The sequence below is a fragment of the Pundamilia nyererei genome, unplaced genomic scaffold (assembly GCF_000239375.1).
Source record: "Pundamilia nyererei isolate P.nyererei 1_Seehausen unplaced genomic scaffold, PunNye1.0 scaffold00136, whole genome shotgun sequence".
NCBI lineage: Eukaryota > Metazoa > Chordata > Actinopteri > Cichliformes > Cichlidae > Pundamilia > Pundamilia nyererei.
This window is the reverse complement of record NW_005187537.1, coordinates 889,815-912,920: the sequence shown is the minus strand read 5'-3', so window position 1 is coordinate 912,920 and position 23,106 is coordinate 889,815. Positions and strand designations below refer to the sequence as shown.

Sequence of the window (23,106 nt, the reverse complement as noted above, 5' to 3'; positions counted from 1 at the left end):
CACACACACACACACACACACACACACACACACACACACACACACACACACACACACACACACACACACACACACACACACTACTCTCAAGTCTTAGTCACAATTCCAGCTGGGTACCTTTTTGTCTCCTAGCAACCAGCACCTCTGCGGTTTCTGGCCTCGCACCTTTAGTTTGGACTGCGAACCCATCCCAACACAAGGATTACAAACACACTCACCAGATGTGGGTTTTGAGTTGCTGCCTGAGCAAAATTGAATCTGCAAAGTATTGGGCCGTCAGCTCTTGTGGAATGACTTTCTTTATGCGGTGAAGTTAATGAAGAACACTGATAGAAATGAAAATGAAAGCCCAGAGGCTTTGAGGCACTCTGACTGCAGTTTTAATCCCAGCTTTCCAAAGGGTGTTTGCAAAACCCCTTATGAGCCCAAGAAAAAAAAGGTCATCATGAATTCAAACGGACATCAAAACAAACTGTTAATTGAACAAAATCACCTCAAGGATCAGTATAATTCAAAAGACACAGAAGAAGCTGTGAAGTTGAAAGCTGAATCAAAAGAGAAAGAAAAAACAACATCACATATATTTTACATTTAGTTTGATAGACTTTGTGCATCTGTGTGTGTGCATTGCTGATTTGTGACTACAGCCATTTGGGGTCCTGACTGCCTCATGTTATATTCATGAAAGATTTCCATAGTCTCAGAGAACCTGCAGTTATTTATTCATACCTCTATGAATACCTCTGCTGACCCCTGACACACACACACACACACACACACACACACACACACACACACACACACACACACACACACACACACACACACACGTGTGTCATAGAATGGAAATATCGCCTCCTCAGATCTCTCCATACACACACACATACACAGAAACAGTGCTAGCTGACCAGTGGTTAACCTTTAGCTTTTTACTTATGTAATAAGATGTCTGGGACAGGCAGTGCAGTCTGAGCAGAAGGAGATGGAAAGTCCCTGAGTAGCTCTCCTGAAACTCACCCAGGTGTTATTGTGTTATATGTATCCAGTGTACTTATTCTGGGCATCTGTGCTGTATTACTTCATCGTTAGGGTAAATTAGGAGAATAAGTATATGCTTTTGCCTCTAGATGTTTGAAAAGTTTTGTTTCGGGGGTTTTTTCTAGTCAGAAAAGCAAACAGAAACGACGTCTACACACAGAGTGGGCCTATAGATTGTCTTGAGTAGGCCTTGCCATACCCATTTTACTCCTCAGATATGTAACAAACCATGGCTGCTGCACTGAGAGCTTTTTATTTTTCTCATCCAAATTTCTGATGCTGCTAGAGACTGATGACTGTGGAAACATTAAATAAAAGAAATCCTCAGTTTTTCCTTTTTATTGGCAAACATCTTTCAGTAGTAAGAACTATACTTTAGTAAGAAAACCTTTATCGTGGGCATCTCTGAATGAAGTCATCATTATCAAGATGCAAGCCTGATGTTAGGACATTAGAACGCCTGTAACCAATAATTCTAACAACAACTCTACACTGGACGAACTTATTACCATGAATATTACCATGCACGACTCTGATTCCACCTTAAATTTGTGAAAATGTGTTGTGTACACTTGGTGATCTTGCCTTTGGCAAACCCCGAGTGCCTATGTTGTGTGCTTTGTGGATTACTCGGTGCAGAAACATCAGGATGAGACCGCTGACTTACTGCTGATTACATTGCTGTCTTGCTGCCTTAGGATATTTTGTGTATGGAAGTCAAAGCACCGTACATGTGTATGCCTTGGAGTGTGTGTTTGTGTGCATGTGAGTGTGTCCTCTTAAAGATAAGGTGATATACAGCATGCCCAGGGAGAACTGTTGACTTGATGTCAGCCACAATGCACCTGTCTCATACATCACGGTGAGCCAGAGTCTGCAGTCTTTATTGTTCCATCACTTCTCCTCTCCTCTGTGTTATGGAACAACCGCCTCCCACTCAGTGCCTGTTGTTCCCCTCAACATCATAATGTGTATTTAACGGCATGGGTTATATTTAAGTCAGTGCACACCTGCGAAATGTAACCATTTAAATAAGTAATACAAATATATTTAAAATGATTAAAAGTTTAGAGAAGTAACTGTGTAGCCATTAAGTAGCGAGATGGGTTAAATGTACAGCGTGCAGGTTTCCATTTTAATGAAGTCTGTTTAGACTCTGCGTCCTTGACTTTGTATATCTAGGCATGTACCTTTGGGCTGTTTTTAAGTTGAGCTTTCAGAGGGATTTGGAGGGAGAACAAGCACAATGTAAAGGTAGCTACTCTGCTCACCTTCCCTCTGGCTTAGTCCTCTCGTCTCCTTTTGCGATACTTTCCATGTGTGATGGCAACTGTAAATGCTTAAAGTAATGACTGGGAGATCTCACTCTCGATTTCAGTCACTCTAGAGAATAGACGAGGGTGTATACAAGTTCTTTAGAGAAATCCAGAGGAAACGAGGAGGTGATTTATGCAGGGGTTTAGTTTGGTCAGCATTCATCAAATCTACTCTCCTCTGGTTCATGCCTTTTTTTTTCTATTCTCAGTCTTCCGAAAATGTTATCGTCTTTGCATGGAGTCAATTAGACCTCTTGAAGCTTGCTGTTTTTGTGTTGATTGAAATAGCTCCTGAATGTGTATCTTTGTGACAGTCCTCTGATCTGGTATCAGCTGCCTGTGGTTAGGTGCGGTGGATCTGTCATCACAGTGGCTCAATAACACTGACCTCAGACCAGCGCTTCCAGGAAAAGCTGTCATCCGATCTTCGGGATCAGTTTTCCACTTTCTAGGTAGCCAGCCATCCACAAAGAGGCATCTTTAACTAGTTTAGCAAGACCACACAGTATGTGTGCGCGCACAGGCTTGTGTGTGTGTGATAAAGGGAGAGTGAGACAGGCCAACCGGATTGACTTTGTTGTTTTTCTAAATGGCTGTCTCCTTCCCTTTTTCTCCCACCCTGGCTCTGTGTAAAACATTAGTCCAATCTAGTAAAATGATTTCCAGGCTATTCTGAGAGATGGAGATGATTATTTCTGGCTTGGAGCGAGCCCGCTGGCTAATGCACAGATAGGTAATAGGAGTGATAATGGACCTGTTGAGAGGTGGTTCTACCTCACCCTCCCGGCTTTTCCTCTTTTCTTCTCACATTGTTCTCCTATTGTCCAGCAGGTAGACAGCATGATGGATGGAGACAGGGCTTGGCTGTGCCCCTGTGCAAAGCATCGCTATCGTACACCCCGCTGTCTGTTGATAGTGCCTGTAAGCGTTTGTCATGATCGATGCTGCTCAGCCCTGCTCCATCATTCAGCCTGACTGCCAATGAAAGGCTTGGACACACTCAGAAACTCAAGCAGACATAATGGTAGGGGGAAATTAGGGTGAATCTAGAGCTCTGACCAAGTATAGATTTTCTCCCTCGTTCTTGCTATAGAAACCCTTTAACTTGCTTCATGGGTGGCAGCAGAGCACGCAGCCACATGTGTGCGGTCATATGGGACTTTTAAGCCTGCAAATACACACAGACATCATGAATCATTTACAGTGAAAGAAGAGATGTGGATAACAGTTAAACTAGCTCTGTCTTGAGTCTCAGTGTGTGTGTGTCAGCCATCATGTGGACTTGATAAGTTCCACTGACATTGTGTTTTCTCTTGGTGGTTGTTGAGTTTTCCAGTCTGGGAGCGCTGTGTGTTTCTCATTGGTTGGTGAGCTGCAGATGATTAGAGCGGAGTCCATCCATGAAATCCCCTTTAGGTCCCATCGAAAAGAGACAGTTTGAGGAAGTGTGTCTATGTGTGTGTGTTGTGAGAGTGAGGGGAAGGAGAGAGACAGAGCGTGTTAGGCTAGCTCTATTTTTCAGCATCAGAATAAATCATAAACTCTCCCCAGATGCGTCCACAATGGCCTCCCTTTCCCCTCTTTCAGCATGTGCAGAAGTGCAAGACTTTAGAGGGTTAAAGTTATAAACAAGAAGGCTGCTATGACAGTCCAACTGGCCTGCTGGAAATGAGATAATGCTGCTCAATGACATATTTCCTGCAGTCCATATAAATAAATAGAGAAAGTGACACTGCGGAGGAAAGGGGGAAGTGATACGTAGCTCCAATCAATTATTTTCCCTGCCTGTTTGTTTTAATCAATTTTAAATCGTGCTTTTTATTTGTTTTTGTTTCTAATGTCTCTGTAAAGCACTTTGAATCACCTTGTTGTTGAATTGTGCTATACAAATAAATTTGCCTTGCCTTGCCTAGTTTTAGTTGACATTAGCTTTCAAAGTAAAACAAAGACAACAAAGACAAACAGATGCCACTGAAATGTGCTGCATTCAGTATTAGTCCAGTATTTGTTTTTCATTGTGATTCTTTGTATGGCCTATATTTAGTCCAAGAAGAGAGAAAAAGAGTAGGGAAGCAAGACTTTCTCTCTTGGGTTTTTGTGTAAGAGTATTCTTAAAGCAGCCTCGTTATTCTTCTCTTTGTAAAAGAAGCGATTTTTCCGTCGCTGCTTACCAGTCCTCCTCCCACTAAGCTCTCTCCTCCTTTCTCCACCACAAAGGGATGAGAGAGGCACCTTACACACCGAGCATGCTAGTGTACCACATCTGTGCGCGTGTGCATGATAATTTGTGTGAGCATGAATGAAAGATTTTAAGACGTTAAGACGGTGTTTTGACCTGCAGATGATAATGGTAATCACGATGATGATGATAGTGGTGGTGTCTGGCTCGCTCGTCCAGATTGCACTTACTCCTTTGCGGAGGCACGAAACACTGAGGTCAGACAGCAGGGAGAAAGTGAAGGGAGGCACGGCTAAGAGGCATGTTTATCATTTATTTTAGCCGGAAGGGAAGCAAGACGTGAAGGTGTGGAGAGAGCAGGATTGGGGGAGGGCGTGAGGGTGAGAAGGAAGGCAGAGACAGTCTTGGCCGCACACAGGAACACTCAGTCACTCTCAGTCACTCTCTCCGGGCCACACAAATTCACATGTTCATGCCTGTGTTTTTGGCGAGGGTCCAAAGGCCTTGCAGACTCGATCTATGTGCTTTCTCACCTCATTGTCTTTATGTTATCCCCCCACACACATACACCTTCACTCATTTTTGTTCTCTTTCAGCTCAACCAAAGACCTGTCTTCACATACAGTACACAAAGCGTGTCAGCACATTAAAGTTTTTGTTTATGTCTTCAACACACAAGGCATGTTTGTTAAGCTCAAAAATAGGCTCATGACTCTTCAGACTTACCTTTCTTATATTTTGCTTTATTTTTGTGTGTTGTGGCTTGCCTGCCACTTCCTTGTGTTGTTCCTGGGATTTTACCAGGTTAAGTCTCTGGTCCAAAAAAAGAGTATCGACATTAAAGTCACCTGCAAAATTTCCTTTTTGAATCCCAGGCCTTCACTTTGATTGCTAATAAACATTTAGGTAATTATGCCCTTGACAGAGGAATAAATGATATGTAGACATAAACAGTTTGTGTATGTTTGGCTTAGTTTCTCTATCTGAAAGCATTGCTCTCTATTTGCAGTTGTATCTTGACTCATTTGTTGGTACATTTCCACGTGCAATGACTTCTTTTTGAAGGCCCACAGTTTGTTTATGTGGCTGTTTATATGTGTGTCTACTTGTGGGTTTTTACCATGCAGGGAGGAAGAAAGTAGTTAGCATTTAGTGGCAGCACACTGCCATTCTTTTAACAGCTCTCACACACCTCATTAACTCTCTTAATGAGTAAGTAATCAGACACATTCCCCCTCTGTCTTTCTGTCTTTTCCCCCCTCTTTAAATGGTAGAATAAAATTAAGAGCATTTGGCAAGGGTAAACATTTTCTTATCATGTAATCTAGTCGAGCTCTTAAGAAAACAAACACCCGGCCTAAAATAAATGCACTTACACAGGGACCATAGAGGGAAGTCTTTTAGAGAGATACTCTATTTTTAATCGCCATAAAATTTAATTAGTAATAAATGGATCAGGAGCTTCTTTTCATTGACTGTGATATTTTTAAAATAGGTTGAAATGTTTTCGTAGCTTGACTGTATAACTCTTTGTAAAAGAACAATGCAGGAAGAGGTGGACTGAAGAGAGAGTGATGAAATAAGGGTGAAAGGCTGTGAAGCAGCAACAGGAAATCTTCATCCCTTTCTGCATTACTGAGTTGCTGCCCTGTGAAAAAAAAGATTTCTATCCAGTGCATTTAAGTGATTTTCTTTGCTTTTGAAATTTAAAAGAGCTATCACCCAAACAAATCTCATCTCTTGATGGGAAGTGGTCTACATTTACCCACACTTTCATACATGTGACAGCGTTTTGAAAATAGCTGGTTTTCCCCAAGTTATGCAGCAGTGAAAAGCAAACAAACAAATAAGATGTATTTATTTCATTGCATATTTTTGAGAATATCTCTTTCAAAAACAACCTGAGTTCACCTTGAGAATGTTTAAGAAAAACTATACAGAAAAGTAAAGTGTTAATAGTGACCAGCAGCTGTAGAAGGCATCAATGAAGTCGACAGAGTGCACACATCTTCTTAAAAGGCAGTTGAAATTTTTCCTAAGGAAAAGCTTTAAAACTAATATATCATAAATAGGATTTATCCTCCCATGTATCAAAGCTTTTGACAGCCAAATGTGGAGGCACAAAGTCAGAAACTAAGAAATCTTTCGTGTATGACAGAGGCAGTTATTTGTTTTCACATGTAAGCTCATGTGCAAATATGTCTATGTGTATAAAGGTCATTACGAGATATAAATTATGCCCACACCAAATATCCTGAAGCTTTGCAGGTGTCAGCCACAAAATGTGTATAAAAGCTGGACTGCCTTAAAAGTGAAGCCAATGCAGATGTGCCTTAAACTTGCTTTCTTCCTCATGATCATAAGAGGGCAACTTCAGGGATTTCTGAAAGAGGCTCAACTTAATAGAAGTTTATGAGATATAACACTACTCCGCAATTGATTTAGTGCAACACTCTCTTGTTGAGTTATTGGTTTAAAAAGCTACCTTTAATACAGCATAATGTTCATTTGGGTAATTATGGTCCCCTACAGGGCGGTGCCTCCGTAGTGTAGTGGTTAACGCACTGGCTTAGCAAGCAAAAGGTTTCTGCTTCCATTCCAGACAGAGACACTAATTCCCTTTTGGGTTGTGTCAGCAAGAGCATCCAGTGTAAAACTCTGCCAAATCAAACATGACAAGGGATCAGCTCAAAGAAGCTTTCATGATCTCATATAGAGCAAAATAGATGAACTACCTTGTGATTATCAAGTTGCTACCATGTGAACATGTAGCTTCCTTGAGTTTTAGTCAAAAAATTGAAATGCAAAAGCTGAAATGCCTGAAACGTTATACTTTGTTTTTAATTAAGTGGCTGAACTGCTTCAGCATCCCTAGATATTCATTTTGCCGTCACAAACAATGATTAAAGAATTAAAAGGGTCACAGCGTGTCTTTACGCTGGCGTTTTGATCCGTATATTAACATGAAACCATAGTAGGTATGTGTATCATGAAGGTGTGTACAGTGTTAGTGTAGTGTACTGAGATAGAGATCAGAGGTTAATGATGTGAATCAGACAGGAACCAGACATTACCTTCACCGTGGAGCTAATCTTCAGACCAGGCGCCTTGAGCTATGTCTGATAACATAGCTAATTATTTCAGATATAGACTCTGCGGGGATTCTTGTAAACCAGCATATCAGTAGCTAAGTTTATTATCAGAGCAATTTACACTGATTAAACAATAAGATTGTTTGAGGTCCTGAATAAGTGAAACCTTAAAAAGCTTGACCGCAGTATATTAGAGACTGTAGTTCATACAGCGAAGACACACCTGAAAACATGTGTGTTACCGCATCATTACGGCAACAATGGGAATGAACTGTGAGCAACGTCACCCAGAAAGAGCCAGGGGTACATTAATGAACTAACTGCCCACTTGCGTGGTATGTAGTGCATTAAGGTAAATGTATACCAGGTCTTGGCTCTTTTGAACACTCACTCTTGTTCACTCAAGCGTTGGATCGCACACCTATGATGAAAAAAAGGCATGCTGCGTGCAGGAAATAAGGAAAGAAAAAGTTGTAGGTCTAACATTATTGCAGCAATCTGTAAAATGCATGGAGGCCTGGGCTTGGAGTAGAGGCTGAGGGACTGCCTCGGGATATTCTTCAACGCATTGTAATGAGTGCATGGAAGGAGTCTGGGCAGTGGCGACTGCTGCAAAGCTCTGGTGGTTTCTTCTACCCCGAACAGAGCTCTGCGAGTGTCATGAAGCCCGGAGGTTATAACCGCTTCTCCTTCGTCTCCTGACTTTATCTGCTCCTGCAATCCACTATCTGACTCTGAGGTTAGATAAGTCTGATGCAGTACACACATTTTAAAACATATGCGCTGGCCAGACACTCAAATCCAAGATGATTTCATGAAGAAACAAGGCACAAAGAAGATGGAAGTGGTTCCTTTGCCAAGATGAGTTCTGAACTATCTCTGGGCTGCTGCACAAGTGATGCACTGTCGTGGTATTTGCTAAAAGGCTTTAACATTAGATTTACTGTCACTAGATTTTGTGTCAAACACCATGGTGACCATTATCTCTATTTGTGGTGACTGTTGTCATATAATCATGTCTGTTTTTGAATGGATCAGTGCTTCCCTGAAATCAGCTCGACTGAAATCAACTAATCAGAGATGTCAAAGTTCTCAGCAGCAACACAGTTGGAGCCAAGCTTAGAAAATACCAGTGAGGGGCAACCACAGACTATGTAAAATACAGTATGGTCTCCCACAGAAATGTCCTGTTTGCCATTTTAGGAATGTGTAAATGCAGAAATGTCGAGTTGCTAAATTTAATATTGTTCTGGCTCCTGTAGGAGTTTAACCCGTCGATAAATCCTTATAGAATACAGAAGACTTCAGACTCCAAACCATGACCACTGTGATTATTGTGTTAGATGTGACAAAGGGAGAGAAAGAAACATGCAAAGGGACAAAAGCAGTATAAGTAAATGAGATTTTCTGGCACTATAGATAGCATCATTTATAGTTGTCATGGGTTTTTTTGAGGGGGGGTGCACATTGTCCCAGAATAGACTTATATTTTTAAAGTGACCTCCCACGACCTCAGCACCAAATCCAGTCAAACAGCACCATAATTGGTAGTCTATAGATCATTCACTCTAACCAATTGTGTTTTAGCATGCTAGCAGGATTGACGAGTTCACCCTAGAGCTATCATTTTACTACTTACAAAAATGGGATTGTCCTCATATCATCAGAGCTTTCCATCCTTTTCTCATGCCTGTCCCCATATTTATGTCTTTCTTCCTCTCCCAGCACCTACTGCCTCCGGCATTTAATGCCGCCTGAGCACAGCAATTTGTTGAAATTTCCCATTGGAGCCTGGGAGTGAACACACACATACAACCACCACACAGAGAAAAGATATCCTCATATGTCCAGGGGCAAGAAGTCATTAACCAAATGTATGCAGAAGATCACAAAAGAGACATCTTTTGTGTGTTGGTGGTTTTCTTTTGTTGTAGAAAGGTGAAGAGAAGGTGAGGGGACTAATTAGTAATTAGAGTTCAGGTCCAGGTAGACCTCCTTTGATAAGCTGCACCAATTCAGCCCGGGTGCCAGACTGACTCAGCTTTCATTTCTTCACTCATGCTGTTTTGCCAAGAGAACAACAAAGGAGCTGGAGGGAGCACAACCGTTCTGGCTCTCATGTTTGCTAGTTAGGAGACACGAAGCTGGTTTGGTGTTTGGGATATGATCCTGCAAAATATGGCAGACTGATAGAATAGCTAGATTATTGTTGTGTAATTGCCTAAATTGCCTGCTAACTGTGATGCCCTATATCTCAATGAAAGCAGATGTTATGCAGATCTTCCGAGAAAATGTAACTCAGAAACCTCACAGGATAAAATTAGAATGTGCCACTAGATGGAATATTTATGTTCTGTCTGAACGCGAGCCAGCGACGTGTGTGTTTCATTTGCACATCTGTACGTGCTCGTCAGGTTTTTGTGTGTTCAGAATAGCAGCCATATAAAGGGCTGCTTATTTGTTCCCTTATCCGCTAAATAAAAGTGCCCCTAACACGGTCATTCCCATGCAACATCATTGTAATGCCGTCTTTTAATGGAACAAGACTGTAAACACGGGGCAAGACCCTACAAGTCAGAGTAGACTGCCACAATTCAATCTGACCTCAATATTTTATGCCATGGAATCAAACACACAAATTCCATTTTAATTGTGGTGTATTTGCAGTGGCCTGCATAGTACTCTTTTAATTTTTGCTGTACCGTAAAGAAACAACCACCCATTCATTAGATGGATTGAGCAACACAACCGCTGTAATGCGTTTTACTCCCCTCTTTTGTATCCTGCCGAAACAATGTCTGTGCGATATTCATTCCCGGGAACATTCTGGAAAGCATCACCCAGTGGGGACACTATGTGAGACTGTGTGTCTTGGGAACTCATTTTAGCATTACCCCATGGGGGTTTTAGCGTGGATATTTGTTGTGTGCATCAGAGGATTGCATGCTGTGGTGCGCATGAACATTAACTAAGCAGGAGTCATCAAAGTCTGATTCTGGTGTTGTGCCTTAGCCCTTCTGTGGGTGACCATAAGTGCTCTGTTTACATCTGTCCGGGCTGTGGGAGCCTTCCTTGCATGAGGCAGGAGCCTCTCTGGTATCAGCCAAGAGTTTCCCTGAGTAGAGTATGTACAGAAGATGGTTACATGCTTTCTGAGTCAGGTTAGCTCACAATTTAAACAATAGGCAAAATACTGTGACAATTAAAATAGGTCTTGTGCTTCAAATACTGCTCTTCTCTCTGTTCGGGTCGATTATCACACACACACACACTCACATACACACCAAATATTATATGGGAAAATAATGCTCTTTGTGCTACTGCGGGAACACCACCAACATCTCATTGGTCGCTGCCCAGCTGTCTGTCTGCCCAACTGTCTGTGAACTGGTGCCTCACACCAGTGCATGGTCAGGGCACAGTGAACAAATTATAGCCTGAGTGAACATTGAATAATACAGCCAACAACAAAAAAAATAACATCTTCATTATGAATGAGTTGGCCATGCAGTATCAGACCTAAGGGTGTTGGCAGAAGGAAAAAAAATGCCCATAGCGTTCCTGTTCTGCACCATTGAGTTTGTTAAAAGAAAGAGCTACACTGAATAGAGTTTGATTCCTGCTGCTAGCAAAGCATGCTTAAACACTAGAAGTGAAAGGTTCACAGAGGAAATTGCTGGAACATGTTAACATTGCTTCCGAAATTGAGTTATATTGGACACACATCCTCTCAAAGTAAAAAAAGACCAAACCAAAGCGATAATCGAGGATGGATTGTCTCTAACCGATGCCTTCTTATTGTCTCCGCAGAGATCTGAGCGAGAACTACATCCAGTCCATTCCCAGAAAAGCTTTCAGGGGAGCTACAGACATCAAAAACCTGTGAGTACCTCACTCTTTCCAGGGTAAATGTGCTCTGCCCTGCAATGTACAGTTATCTTCGTTATTAAATAAGGATTGGTCTATAGAAGCTTTAAAAAAGTTATGAGGTTATGATGAATGCAACCAAAAAGTCTAGCAACATCTGAAAGTAACCACATTTACAAACTGAAAAATACATGGAAACAGTTAAGTGATTAAAAGTCGCTTAAGGAAGTATAAAAATAACTGGTTAATTAGTTATTAACATGATTCTAACATTGCAGTTATGGCAAGTCAATGAAGAGTCAAGCAAGATTATACAGAATAAATTATTATATTACAAGCTACTGTAAATGAACATTTTCCAATATTTATCCAGTCGGGTTAATGGCCTTTGGTAACCGCAAAACATTATGTACATGTCGGTATGTGTAATTTCAGCAGACTGTGCATCACACTGATTAAGTAGACTAACTACCTCACACACGCTCACACACACACACACACAGAGCTCCCCAAAGGCGTCTTGTAGCAACACTGATTTGCATCTTCGCACGGACACATACTGTAGATTTATGAGGTGTATCGATGCAGATAAACAATTAGTGAAGTGCTACTCTTGGGGTTACAAGAGCTGAGATGACTAAACCAGTATTGATTTACCACAATCCATCAGTGTTCTGCTCACTGTACCCACGATTACAAATAGCCTATAGGGAGGCGGAAAGATTGTTTACTGTATGTGCCTCGTGTAACAAAGGCTCTCTCTTGTGTGTGATCTGCAGCCAGCTGGATAAAAACCACATCAGCTGCATAGAGGACGGAGCCTTCAGAGCTCTGAGAGGCTTGGAAGTGCTGTAAGTATCTGAAGTGATGCTATTCATCCAACCCAGCCCTCTATTGTTCCATTAAAGCACTTAGTTAAATTAAGACATTGTTTTGGCCTCGCTAATAAGCATAACTAACAAAGCACAGGCCTGGCTTATACCAAAATACCCCCCTGTGGGCCTCACGAGGGGGGGCCAGCATCATGGAGACCAAGCTCCATTAAGTCACAGTTGACAGCAGGGTTCCCTTCGATCACATTAACACCCCCCACCTGCCCACCACTTCACCTCCATCTACACATCACCCACTGCTGGGCAGGCCATCTGACATTTGGGGGTTCCTACCATTTTACAAAAAAAAAAAAAAGGAATCCTATTCAAGTTAGCACTCAATCCTCCATGCATTGGTGACCATGCTTAGCAGTTTTTGAACATTCAATTAATCATCCCTTGTCTAAAGTGTCCAAGCGGTCTCTGTTAGAGCTCTCCACCTGAAACAATTTAGACTTACAGTTCAGGCAGGGGGACGAGGGCACTTTGACAGGCTTGCTATTTTGATAGTGAAAGGCTGTTTTGCATGTGTGTTTGTGTATGAAGGGTTTGAAAAAAGTGACAGCTGCTGTCATGACATAGAGGAAATAGTCGTAGGGTTGTCACAGTGGTACAAGCAGGGATAGGGGGTTGTTTTGATAGGGTCTGTATTTATAGGTTTCGTGGGGGGAGGAGGACAGCTTGCGTTGAAAGGGGGTAGCAGGTTGAAATATTGCAAAGGGTTATTAGGCTGATTGAAATGACCCGATTCTCTTTCTGCAGCTGATGCCCAGAGTTCGATGAAAGCGGTGTGATCATGACTGTGAGCTTGCCTGTGCATATTTGCATGCATGAATGTCTGCATCTGCGAGGAATAAGGTGCTAGACTCCTGATAGGCCACGAGAAGAAAGAGAGACGGGGAGAGTTTCAAAGAGACGGGACAGAAGAGAACTGATTCCAAAAAGTTTACCGATGCTAAAATCTTGTTTGCTTTTTCACAGAACGCTGAACAACAACAACATCAGCAGCATCCCCGTCTCTAGCTTCAACCACATGCCCAAACTACGGACTTTGTAAGTCTCACAAATCCCACCACTTTTCTACTGATCCGGAGATATTTCCCATAAAAATAAAACAATATTCCACACACAAACAGGCAAAGCAGAGAAAGGGCTGAGTCCTGTGTGATTTCAATGGGAGTAGACAGGTTCTGTCATTCCAGTCAATGTTGGGTGGCAGCCATAACCACAGAGTACCACAGAAGGGTCTGTAGCAATGCCAGGGGCCATTATTCCCTCCATCTAAAGACAACAACTGGTCCAGATAGACACAAATAGCCCCACAAGTCTATTGTGTATTGTGCATTGTATGTGATTACTAAATCTGAAATTATGCACAAATTAAAACAATTATGCCTGCTGAAACTCTGGACCGTGACTCCACTGCTCTTGCGGTGACATTTTAGGCTCCCAGTGGGGTAGTATTATATGGCTTTTCTGTTTGTGTGCACACCATGCGTCTGCACACATGGGTTTGCGAGTTAACACACATGCTCCAGAGGTCCACCTCACCACGGCAAGAGTTATTCTGGACAGGCACAGCACTGCAGGAATGCAGTGTTTGGAGTAGGTTTAGAAAAGACCTCTTTAGTGTTCCTCTTTTTTAGAAAGTGTCATTTATAATCATCCGTGCAGCGTATCATTTGTGTTTTGCCACAGGGATTGGATGTGATGAGTTGTAGGAAAGAATAGACACGTTTTATGCTATTTATGTCTTCAGCTTGTGGTATTTTAGACAGAAAAGGAAAACTTCTTCAATCAATCAACTTTTCTTTTTTTTCCCCCTCTCATTTAACAGCCGTCTCCACTCGAACAATCTGAACTGTGACTGTCACCTGGCGTGGTTGGCCCAGTGGCTCAGGCAGAGGCCTACAATTGGCTTATTCACACAATGCACTGCCCCTCCTGAGCTCAGAGGACTTAATGTGGCAGAAGTACAGAAGCATGAATTCAGCTGCTCAGGTAAGATACATTTACAATAAACTTTTGACCAGCAAACAATGCATTTTATAAAAGTTTTTTTGTGTGCAAAAGGCAGCAAACAAAATGGTTCTTTATGACAACGTCTCCCTGTGGAGTAAATCTTTTACGGTCCCCTGGTCACACTGACACAAAAACACAGGAAGTATCCTGTGTTTTTGTTTCAGTGTGTATTCACCTGGCAGCCACATGATAACCTGGCAACCCCATGCTCTCTTCTGGCCTTTGCATGAGTGCCCACCTCTTGAGGAGCTGGCGCTGTTGCAAGGAAAATGCCCAGCGCACAGCTGGAGCGATGGCTGCCCCCATTGACAGTAGACCCTCTCTCCTCAATTTGTCATTATTTATAGCTTCTCACCTTCTAGCACAAGGATAACCGTGGCTTTGAAATCACTATTTCTTTTGCGGTGTGTGCGCATGTGTGTGCGTGCGCGTGCACGTGTGTGTGTGAGAGACAGAGAGAGCATGTGCATGTGGGTGTGTCATGCCGTGCATTGGGGTTATCATATCCGGACAATGGAAAAACAGCATGAGAACCTCCACTCCCCACAAGGCCATCTCACTTGCAACGCCAGCTGCGAGGGGTGTTTGTGTCTACGTTTGTGTGTGTGTGTGTGTGTGTGTACCTCTCTCTGTCTCTCTCTCTCTCCATGGGTTGTGATTTTTACGCAGCCATACGGCGTGACAGCACAGATCATTAACTATTCATCGCCCAGGGAAAGAGACTCAAAGCGTGGGAGTGTAACGATTCCAGATACGAAAGGGGAGCAGGGGGTGTCAGGGAAATTTGGTTTCTGATAGGATACTGATACAGAAAGTTGAGGTTTCGAATGATGGAGAGCTGTAGTTCATGTAGCATACATATAAGCTGCTGTTGTGTAAAAATACCTAAAAAAGTTAGGAGTGTTGTAGACAGACAAACATTGATTTTTTTTTTTGAGAGTGTCAATAGCTGATCGTTTTTGTGCCTGCTAACACCAGCAGGAAATCTACCGCTACTATGTATTTGTGTGTGTAAGTACACAGTGATGCACACACACAAACACATACGAACAGTTTCTTCTTGAGAGGATGAGTGACCAGAAGTTGAACTCCCAGTGAAGGACTCATTAGGGACTGGCTCGCTGGCACATGCATATACACACATACTCCTGTTTTTTGTTTTTTTTTTAGTATTTTTGATGTTCAGCACTGTGTGGTTGTGCGTGTATTTAGTGTGAGCTGTGACCAGGCCAGGCCACCTGCGGGGGATTTGGGGCGGGGTGGCGCTGTGTTGGAAGAAAAGAAGATGGAGAAGCGAGGCGTGTTGCTGTTATGAGAGGCAGGAGAAGGAAAACGGGGTACAGTGTGTTATTCATCGATTCGAAATATGATGAAATTCTGCAGCACCCTGTGTTATGACTCACTTTCTTTCAGTCCCAGTTTTAGGCTGGAAAGCACCACTGTATTGTAAATTTTTGCCTGTAATGAGCAGAGTAACACATTTACTGCTTCGCTTTGAGGAAAAATATTTTTCCAGGCAGTGATTTATCATCAGTCCCCTTTAAAAATGGGGTCATTCTTTAACAGTTTAAAAAAACATTGCTGTGTGCTGTATACCAATACTTAATGATTAAAAAAATGGAAAAGCGGCTTTAAAAAGTACTAAATCCAGGTGAAAATTGGATTTTAAACAACATTTGCAGAATAAACACTCCTTTTTTAACTTTCTAAATGCTTGAAGGGACTCCTGTGCAAAACCAGTCACTCATTTGCGTTATCTCACAAATTTCTGCAGTGAAATGCATTTTCTGTTCTCCAAACAATTTTGTTTCTTTCAAAAAGTTTTTTAGGTTTGAAATCTGGCTGAAAATCTTTTTCCCCCTTAGCTGTAGCCAGTTACACAAGCGTCAGTTTCTGCTTTAGGATACAGTTACTCCCGTTTGTCTTAATGGGCTTTTCTGTGTGTTGTTTTATTCAAACCAAACATTACGCATAACTCCCATGATCGTTTGGAGCAGATCAAACCCAAAGTTAAAAGGTTCTTGTGCCAACATCATGCTCTATATGACAAAAAATGGATGACTAATTCTACCGCATAACTGCTCTCACAATATAATACAAAAGTAAAAATATTGTGTTTGAGATGAATAATTAATAATAAATTGCTTCAGGGTTGAATACAATACAGCTCTTGTAGTGTGAAACAGGAATTACCCTATAAAAATGGGAAACTGCAGAGGAGACAAATGGGAAGAGGCCAGCGATGGAGGGGAGTTAAATATCAAGACTTGTGAGCACATGGACAGAAGCTAATGGCTTGCAGTGATAAAGAGGCTGAAAATGAGGATGTTAAAAGGGAGTATGAAAGTACAGGTGGAGCAGGGGAAAACTGCTGGAAGAAGGAAAGCAAATAAAAGAAGGGCAATGGGAAGGTAACTGGGTAGCAGAGAAGGCGAATTGGAGAGATAATGGGGGATAGGCAGGAAAAAAAAACAGGGGAGGAGCAAACATCAAACAGCTTCACCTCAAGTGTACCTGTCACAGAGCTGTCATTGTTAAGGGCGCTCCAGCTGTGCTCTGCACTCCCCCTGATCCCAGGCCTGTCAGATATGCCATGTTGGATCAGAAGGGAGTTTTTCTCTGCCCTACACCTGATCCCAGATCTGTCAAACCTCTGCCGTCCTCTGATCACAGTGCCTCATATCGCATGTGCTGAGGGACTGTACCAGTGTCACACTCGCGATGATAATCGCTGACTTGATTCCCAGATGTGTCGAAGCATTCCGTCCCATCAGGTAATTGATTATGATTGACCAGATGTATGAAGTCTGACCTTAAACATGTCTTATTAGCTAAATGGTCCAAACGCTCGCGCCAGTAATTTTATGGTAAACCATAATGATTCTGGAGTTATGCTTTCTCTGTCACCGACTTTCACCATCACTCACTCTGTCTTCCTCTCGCTGAATGTCTACTCCCACTTGGCTCTCTCGCCAACATTTTTCCACACAAGCTGAGCGATAGATAGGAACGCGATCAAATATTCATGGTTTGAAACTTGGATTAGTAATGCTGTGTAAATGAGGCCATTTAAAAGTCTGTTTTATTCATTTTATCTGGGTTAGGCTTGCGTACACACATCTTGTACGCACACACCAAACACGCTGTACTGCCAGCGCAAGCGCCTGCTCTTCACCACACTGTTGACAGTGCCATAGCTATTTGAACAGGTATCTAGAGACAGTATGACGGGTTGTGTGCTCTGTATGCAAATTAAAAAGTTGAAGCTTTTTAGAAGTGGAGAGGTGGGGGGTTGTAAAGCTGAATGTGCAGAATGGCATCAGTTCTTCCCAGAGAACGCAGACTCAGGAGGAATATTTGCGAAGAGATCAATGGATGTTATTGGGAGACCTTCAATTGCCACTCCAGCTCATTCAAGCGCTTTCTCTCCCCTACATCTACTTCGGCACTGCTTTGATATATAACCTAGTTTCTTACCCACTGATTCTAAAAGCTATGTAAGTCTTTTTCTTTTATTTGTTTTTCTCATCCCTAAGAATGCGTGTTCATTTGCAATTCAGCTTATAAAACAAAGGCTTGATGACTTGAGCAGCCGCATAAGAGTTTGAGCCTCAATTAGGAGCATGAGGGGCTTTATATCACCACAGAAAGATCTCCAGCAATTACATCCATTACATCTTGTTATCCTGAAACCAACAAATTCACCTGTGCTCACACACCTGTAGCAGCTCCACATTCCTCTCTTTCATGCATATCCTTCCCTCTGATTGTCTCTTCAGGACACCAGGAGTCTTCAAGCCCGCAGCCTTGCAGCACTGGTGGAGGCTCTTGTCCTGCCATGTGTACCTGCAGTAACAACATCGTGGACTGTAGAGGAAAAGGTCTGACTGCCATCCCAGCAAACCTGCCTGAGAGCATGGCTGAAATGTGAGCGCACTACTTCTTTCTTTATTAAACATGTGACAAAAAAAAGCTTTTACAAAAGAAAAAAAAGTCTTCAAATAAAAACCATCTGTGTCTGAAAAATAATAAGTGCAAAATCTGATACCGCCTGAAAACTTTAGAAATATACATTTTTCATGACTGCTGCACTGCAGCTATCACAAATGTCCATAATTCTTTACAGAGTGTTTTCATGGACGAGTGACTGACATGGAAAAGATTCATTATAAACTCCTCAAAAATTCTTAACATTCTTAATTTAATTCTCTTTGCATCAGTCAACGTTTTCTTTAATTGTAGGGGTTTCACAAGGCCGGGGGAGATGAGCATGCTTGTTTTATGTACGCATGCTGTTCTGGGTTAGTTTTTTCAGCATGAATCACCTGGCAGGGCATTCATCATTTTGCTGTGCACTGAGAACGACACATACAGTCTTACGGTCGACTGTAGATTGAAACTGCATGCTCTTATCAGCTCAGATGGCTGTGAACCACATGCGAGTGCTTTACTAACATCCCTCCCTCAGTTTATCAGCCCTCCAACATCTGTCTGAGTATTAACTGTTTACGGCCCAGGATACTGTAATTCCTAGGAAAGCATGGCTAAACTTTTCAAACGAGTCTTTTTTAGTTCTCTTTATCGGGCTTTCATGCCACTCGCAGAAATCTGCATGAAATGGCACTGCAACTTTGTGATTTATGCATGGTGAGAAAAAAAGGAGGATGAAGGGAGGAAGCCAGCGGTCGCATTGCATGTTCTTCCAAGGAGCATGTGTGTCGTTAGGAGGACACAGCAAGTTTCTAGGTCTCCTCCTCCCCATGGGGTCTGTTTATAAATACCCAGCTACCATGGAAGTCACAGATCCCATGTTCCCCAACAACCCTGACCCATTTCTAGTGCAGTGGTGTTCTGAATTTCCTAATTTGGACATGCTGGTCCACACTTCTTGTTCTTCTCTAATTAAATGACCACCCAAGAAATACAGAGACATTTCTAAAAGCTAGGCTTCAGGCATCTTGCATTTTTACTTTTGGGATATAATTAATTCTGCCTGATCTTTAGTCCTGGTCTACAAACTGTAAAACATGGAAAAATTGAGATGCAGTTTTGCAATGTTTTATGGTTTGTAGACCTCCTCAGCATGCCCTCCAGTTGTAATGTTCCACAAGTGGGATATTATACACACTAATATGATCTATGAGACTAATAACCAGTGAGCTGCACTAATGGGTGACCAGGGAAGCTTCTGAAGGATAGCTCTATCATGCACGTTTTATAGAGAGTGGAGTCTATCTGGATAGCAGATGGGTTAGGCCATGTTAAAACCTTCCCTGCCCTTCACATCTAATTGGTGCTTTACTGTGTTCTGCTAATAAACTCTACTATGCTCTGACTCATCTTTTACAAGACCACAAAGGTAAATCACTCGGTTATATTGTGCCTATTCTGTCCTGCCCATCAGGGCCTTACCTTACAGGTTTAATTCCCACAATTTTCTTTCCTGTACCCGTGTCTCCTCCTCTCTTCATTTTTTTATCACTACATTTCACTCTGTCCTCCCTCCCTCTCTCCCCCAATTCCCGGATTTCAAGGAAACAAATCAACACCGAATAACTAAAAAAGAGGGGGTTGAGGCGCTGGTCCGTTCTGTAACTTGGTGCAGCAGGTTTGATCTGTGCTTGAAGTTCATTATAAAATCAGTTGCAATTACAGCAAGGGCGGCTGCTAGATATCAAGGCTAGCCTAATACCTTGTTAATGAGGCCCTCTGTAACTCACGAACACACACGCATGCTGCTCTCATTATGTACAAATCGGAGGATTGCGAACCTCTCTGCCCCGTTTTACCCTAATGAATGCCAGTGTTGTGTGCCGAGGATGTGAGCTGGTTTCTGGTCCTCTGTCTTGTGAAACCAGGCCCAGTTAGCCTGAACGCTACCACAACAGATTATTATGCGCCATAGTCCCCGTCTGCAATGAGTGAATGCTGCCATAAAATTCTCCCCCCTGCCTTTCATCCACACCGCTATGGCTCTGCCATCTACTTCTTACTCACGCACTCACTGGGTGAATACCCAAAGGCATAATGTGTTTCCCCTTAATGAAAACCATGCCCAGGCCCTAATGAAAAGGATGAAGAACATTGATTAGACTGATACAAACAAGAGAACGCACACACACTCAGACACACATACAAATGTTGAGCCTGATAAATTGGATGCAAACCATTGATCGTCGGTCCACTGGCAACTCTGAGAGATTCTATCTTATTTTTTTCCTGTCTGCCAATTGGACGGAGTAGCTCCTGTGTTGATTGCAGGGATTAAGTCGCTTCCACATATTGATCTGGAAGGAGTGACAATGTGAGAGCTTAAAAGTTGTCAGGCAGGCAGTGTGTGTATATCCTTGTCTGGCTCAGAGAAACACACCGGGATACCACAGCATGTAGGCATGCTTATACACAGCAGACGTATACATACACATAGAAACATCATGTAGAGTGCCAGACTGGTTTGGACCAGTCAGACAGACTGGTTGATGAGAGAAGGCGCTAAAGCCACTTGGCCCACCACTCTGCCGCATGGTGAGGGCAGAGGAACCACAGTGCTGTCACTCCTCTCTAAATCCACAGACTCGCTGGGACATTCAGACAAAAACAGACAGAGAGAGCATGTCCACCACAGGAATCTGTGGTCTGGAATCACTGCTATCCTGAGAATGTCAGTTGGATTTCTATATCTCTCCTTAAAGGCCACTCCTTTTGAAGGGGAAAGATTCTTGATTACCAAAAAAATAAAAAAATTAAAAAAAATGTGGAAACCCCAAACTGTTAACTGTTGTGGCTAATGTCCCAACAAAACATTTACCCCCCATGGATAGAAATAAACATAGTCATGCAGAAGGCCTAAGAGGCATGTAGTAAATCTGAAATGCCTCTAACGGAGTAATTAAATCCTGTGGAAATGGTTGCACGCTAAGAAGTCACATACTTAAGAAGGTGATGGTTAAATCTATCAACAGCCATCCTTTGGCCAAAGAGTTTTGCAGATTTTAAAATATTTCTCATTTCCCTGCGGTGACAAATAGCATCTTAATGATTTTTAGATTCTGCCGTAACCGCCCGCCCACCGCAGGCCCATGCCTCATGGTCTGCAGCCAGTCCCTCTGCTGGGAGGCAGAATGGTAGACCAACCAGACAGGCTTGCAGCTGGCTCCCTCTGGGCCCTGCTAAGCCTTGGTAAGGACAGTTTTAAAAGCTGTGAACTGACCTGCAGATAAACAGCCCTCTGCCAGTTACACAAGGGAATTGGTCTGGGTCCTAAGTAGCAGTTTGAAACGCACATATGCATACCCGCTCTAATGGGATGTCTATTTCCCTGGGCACATCTGAGACTGATTAGAGTCGGTTACTGCTCTGTACTACATGCCCAAGTGTATGTTTGTCTGTGTATTAATTTCATTCTTTGACAGTTGTTTTATGGTAAGATTTTGTTTCCCGAGCGTTTTCCTTGTCAACTTTACTTCAGCAGCTCTTAGGCTCAGAGGAAAAAGTAAACTCAAAGAAGCAATATTTCACCCTGCTGCAAAGGTTTCAGTAGACACTTTGCAGACACCCTGAGGATAACAGCGAATTTAACAAGAACAAGTGAGATCATTATTGATCTCAGGATCTCATATGAGAACATAAGTGCTGGAAACTGTAAATGCTATCTCACAAAGAAATATGACTTTTAGTTTTAAAAAAAAAGGCCTTAACACTCTCACACAAACCAAGACCGAGCATTTTCCCCTCCAGTCCTATTCCTCAGCACTTTAGCATTCACACTGTTTATTGGTTCTGAGGATGTTATGACTCCAACATGCCTGGACCTATTACAGCTGGGGAATAGATCTCCACTAATATAATCAGGCCAATCACTAAGGGTCAGAGGTGATTACTCAACTCTGTTAACATGGAGAACTCTATTGTTTGTTTAAATAACACTATATCTTCTTCTCCTCTCCTCTCCACTTCTCTCCTCTCAGACGTCTGGAGCAGAATGGGATTAAGTCTGTTCCACCCGGAGCCTTCTCTCCCTACAAGAAACTGCGTAGGATGTAAGTACATCAGTACACTCACCCTCAGGGCTAAATAATACAGATGAGAACGAGAAGTTTAGGGCTGGAAAAAGAAGCGACAATTGGCGGTCTTCTCATTCCACATCCAGGGAGCATGAAGTATTTATTTTGTCTGTGCCTTAAGAACAAATTCTTGTTCTCAGACTAGTGGTGGCATGGAAAGCAAGCACTCACATCCTACATGAGCGTAATAACAGCTCTCATTTTTCAGTGCTATATACTGGTATTCCCCTGGTTAGTGTTGTGTCCAGTCTGAGTGTGTGTGTTGTGTGCCTGCGTGGGCAAACTGCAAACCACCGGCTGGGACGATGATGATGAGGGGACAGAGAGTGTGTTGGAATGAGGGCTGAGGCTTCGTTCTCTGAACAGTGACAGGCGGGCAGTTAAACACGGAGTGGTTTTTCACCCGTTGAGCCAGCTGTCCGGCCAACTAGCCAGCACACAACCAGGCAGCCAAACCCATACCTCCAACACCACCAGATCTGACTGACATAGCAGCGGGGAGATGGAGGAAACCGGAGGTCAGGGAGTTTTTCTGTCCTTCTTAAAGGAATTCTCACGGTTTTATCATCCAGCCCCGGGGACAGTTTGAAGTTCAGATGAGGTGAACAGAGAGCAGTAGACAGAGCAAAGCAGCTGCTGTCTTAATGTAGCTCCAAG

At 42.7% G+C, this 23,106-nt stretch overlaps 1 protein-coding gene across 4 annotated transcripts in view; it reads left to right on the top strand.

The window, feature by feature from the left end:
• The window catches only part of slit1a (slit homolog 1a (Drosophila)), an 85,878-nt gene that overhangs the window by 35,676 nt on the left and 27,096 nt on the right, over positions 1-23,106 (top strand). For all 4 annotated transcript variants that reach the window (XM_005743850.2, XM_013913544.1, XM_005743849.2 and 1 more), the window contains exons 5-10: positions 11,436-11,507; positions 12,272-12,343; positions 13,346-13,417; positions 14,202-14,365; positions 18,166-18,313; positions 22,354-22,425. In XM_005743850.2, coding sequence (XP_005743907.1) covers positions 11,436-11,507; positions 12,272-12,343; positions 13,346-13,417; positions 14,202-14,365; positions 18,166-18,313; positions 22,354-22,425 — 600 coding nt within the window. The remainder of the gene's footprint in view (positions 1-11,435; positions 11,508-12,271; positions 12,344-13,345; positions 13,418-14,201; positions 14,366-18,165; positions 18,314-22,353; positions 22,426-23,106) is intronic.